The following is a 3,869-nucleotide window of genomic DNA, read 5'->3' on the forward strand; positions in this document are numbered from 1 at the left end:
AGAACACAAGAGAAGCCCTGTTGGATCAGGCCAGTGGCCCATCCAGTCCAACACTCTGTGTCACAGAAGAGAAGCCATGTTGGGACAGGCCAGTGGCCCATCCAATCCAACACTCTGTGTCACATAAGAACATAAGAGGAGCCATGTTGGATCAGGGCAATGGCCCATCCAGTCCAACACTCTGTGTCACAGAAGAACATAACAGAACCCATGTTGGATCAGGCCAGTGGCCCATCCAGTCCAACACTCTGTGTCACATAAGAACAGAAGAGAAGCCATGTTGGATCAGGCCAAACACTCTGTGTCACATGAGAACATAAGAGAAGCCATGTTGGATCAGGCCAATGGCCCATCCAGTCCAACACTCTGTGTCACATAAGGACATAAGAGAAGCCATGTTGGATCAGGCCAGTGGCCATCCGTCCAACACTCTGTGTCACATAAGAACAGAAAGAGAAGCCATGTTGGATCAGGCCAATGTCCCATCAGTCCAACACTCTGAGTCATACAGTGGCCAAAAAGCCCAGGTGCCATTAGGAGGTCCACCAGCAGGGCCAGAACTCCAGAAGCCCTCCCACTGTGCCCCCCCAAGCACCCAGAATACAGAGCATCCCTGCCCCAGAAAGAGAATTCCATCTATACCCTATGGCTAAGAGCCACTGATGGACCTCTGCTCCGTATGTTGATCCAGTCTCCTCTTGAAGCTGTCTGTGCTTGTGGCTGCCACCATTCCTGCGGCAGTGAATTTCACGTGCATCTGAAGAATATGTCCTTCAGTGTCCCATTTTTAAAAAAAAAACACACTTGGGAGCTCCCTTTAGGGTTGCCAGCTCTGGGTTGGGTAATTCCTGGAGATTTTGGGGCTTGGAGCCTGGGGACGCCAGGGTTTGGGAGAGGAAGGAACCTCAGAGAGAAATGCCAAAGAACCCACCCTCCAACACAGCCTTTTTCTCCAAGAGAACTGGTCTCTGTCGTATGGGGATCAATTGTAATGTTGAGAGATCTCCAGCTACCACCTGGAGGATGGCAACCATGTGAACAAAACACAGCATACAATTTCTTATCATGCGTGTTAGATACTCTACATGTCTATGCTCTCTTTAATATAGTAAAATTTAATATAGTCCAGTTGGGGCACAACTGCACACAGAGAAGGGCACAAATTGAACGGTGTGATTATAAGAGTCCCCAATGAAGATGCTTGTTAATTCCCACAGTTCTGGTCAGTGTCTTGTGACTGACAAACTAAAGAATGCCACAGCAGAATAATCACAAGAAACTGACCAGGACTGTGGAAATTAACAGCATCTTCATTGCGGACTCTTATGATCCTGCCGTTTAATTTGTGTCCTTCTTTGTGTGTAGTTATGCACAACTGGACTGTATTACATGCAGTGTTCCCTCTAAGAAGAAAATGAAGACGATATTGGATTTATATCCTGCCCTTCACACCGAATCGCAGAGTGGCTCACAATCTCCTTTATCTTCCTCCCCAACAACAGACACCCTGTGAGGTGGGTGGGGCTGAGAGGGCTCCCACCCACAGCAACTGCCCTTTCAAGGACAACCTCTGCCAGAGCTCTGGCTGACCCAAGGCCATTCCAGCAGCTGCAAGTGGAGGAGTGGGGAATCCAACCGGTTCTCCCAGATAAGAGAGCTCTGGCTGACCCAAGGCCATTCCAGCAGCTGCAAGTGGAGGAGTGGGGAATCAAACCCGGTTCTCCCAGATAAGAGAGCTCTGGCTGACCCAAGGCCATTCCAGCAGGTGCAAGTGGAGGAGTTTGGAATCCAACCCGGTTCTGCCAGATAAGAGAGCTCTGGCTGGCCCAGGCCATTCCAGCAGCTGCACGTGGAGGGAGTGGGGAATCAAACCCGGTTCTCCCAGATAAGAGAGCTCTGGCTGACCCAAGGCCATTCCAGCAGCTGCAAGTGGAGGAGTGGGGAATCAAACCCGTTCTCCCAGATAAGAGAGTTATGACTGACCCAAGGCCATTCCAGCAGCTGCAAGTGTAGGAGTGGGAGTCAAACCCGGTTCTGCCAGATAAGAGAGCTCTGGCTGACCCAAGGCCATGCCAGCAGGTGCAAGTGGAGGAGTGGGGAATCAAACCGGTTCTCCCAGATGGAGTCTGCACACTTAACCACTACACCAAACAAAGCTGCAGAGCAAAAAGTCTACTTCGTGTGCTACTGGCGTTAAAGTTGTAAGCTGCTGCATAAATGATTGCGCTCTGGGGTCATCCTTCCCGAGCGAAGACAAAAATGTGTGAGCTGGAGGCTAAACATCTGTGAGCTAGCTCACACTAACTCAGCTTAGAGGGAACACTGCTTGAAAATACGGCTAGATCCGGGTGGGCAGCCGTGTTGGTCTGGAGCAGTAGAACAAAGCAAGAGTCAAGTGGCACCTTTAAGACCAACGAAGTTTTATTCAGAATGTCAGCTTTTGTGTGCTGGAAGCACCTGCTGTCTTTCCAACCCGCCCCGAGCCGGGCCCTCTCTTGCTTCAGAGAGAGCTGGGAAGAGATCTCTCCAGTTCCCTTTGGAGCAGGGAAGGGCCGAGCGCAGGGGTGGGCCGAGCATGTGCGGAAAAAATCACTTGGCGGGGCAGGGGTGTAGGTTTCAGCCTGGTGCACTCAAGCCCCTAGCGCCGGGTTTGATTGGAGAGTGGTTTGGGGGAGGCAGCATGACATTTCCTCTCCTCTCTCCCCCGCAGGAGTGTGGGCTGCTGCTCTCTTCGGAGGGCGAGGGACGCGGCTGCTACCCGCTGGACGGCCACATTCTGTGCAAGAGCTGCAGCGCGCGGCGGATCCAAGAGCTCTCCTCCAAGATCACCACGGATTGCTGATGTGCGCGTGGGCGGGGGGGGGGACCCTGGCGCTCTCCTGCCTCCTTCGACCTCCTCCTCCCAGTCCCTCCCCTCCCCCCCACCTGTGTTGGCCTTCTCCTGCTCCTCCTTGGCAGGACCTGAGACGCCCCCTCTGCTCCCCCCCCAAAAAAAACTCCCTTGCCTCCGCACCTTCCTAAGAGGAGCCAGACATGAATGTCTCCACCCCCTCCCCTCTGCCTGCATCATCACATGACTTAATTCTTACCGCCTTCCTGCCCCAAGGAGCCCCCAAACCCATAAGCTGGTCTTAGCTGGGGGGTGGGGTGGGGGGGCCGCGTGCCATTCTTTCTTCCTGCTCCCCACTGTTTCAGGCCCTTCTTTCGCCCTCATCCTCTAGCCTGCAGCTCAGGAGGCCGGACTCCTGGGGCGGTTTTAAATCTCCTCCGATATTCAAGTTACTGTATTGGTTTTCTTGGAAATGTCGCTCTCCTACCTCTTGAGTTCTTCTTACCACGGTGGGGTGGGGGGAGAACCGGCATGTTCCACGTCAGAATTTAAATAAAGAATGTCAGCATTTCATTTCGGGAGGCATTTGTTTGTTTATTTAATCGGATTTATATCCCGCCGTCCCCTGACGGGCTCAGGGTGGCAAACAGCAAATAAGAACAGCGTAAAATATTTAAGAACAAAATATGCAATAAAATCATTTCCGTGCATTTTATAGCCGCGGCGGGGAACTCCCCCCCCCCCCGCCAAGGGCCGTTTGGATATTTATAACATCATTTGCGGGCCATGCAAAATTATCAACTTAAAAAACAGTGCTCCACTGAGGGAGAATGATTCAGGCCAGCAAAATTGATACAAATAACTGGTTTTCTATTTGAAGTCACGTGGGGAGAGCCTAACTCGTTTGCTCACACAGCCGCCCTGCCACCCTAGAAAATGCCTAGGCCTGGAGCTTTTTTTTGTAGAGGCCGCCACGTGACTTGGCTCAGCCCAGCAATCCCCGAGGGCCAGACCAAGTGATCTCGAGGGCCATAAATGG

At 52.3% G+C, this 3,869-nt stretch overlaps 1 protein-coding gene across 1 annotated transcript in view; it reads left to right on the forward strand.

Annotated features, from left to right (window-relative positions):
- Window positions 1-3,401, forward strand: part of LOC132584589 (thyroid receptor-interacting protein 6-like) — a 41,194-nt gene extending 37,793 nt beyond the window's left edge. Inside the window, 1 exon segment of the mRNA XM_060256491.1 lies at window positions 2,680-3,401. Within this exon segment, the coding sequence (XP_060112474.1) occupies window positions 2,680-2,842 (163 nt within the window). The 3' untranslated portion in view covers window positions 2,843-3,401.
- Window positions 3,402-3,869: the final 468 nt, after the last annotated feature.

The sequence above is a fragment of the Heteronotia binoei genome, chromosome 15, assembly GCF_032191835.1.
Source record: "Heteronotia binoei isolate CCM8104 ecotype False Entrance Well chromosome 15, APGP_CSIRO_Hbin_v1, whole genome shotgun sequence".
Lineage (NCBI taxonomy): Eukaryota > Metazoa > Chordata > Lepidosauria > Squamata > Gekkonidae > Heteronotia > Heteronotia binoei.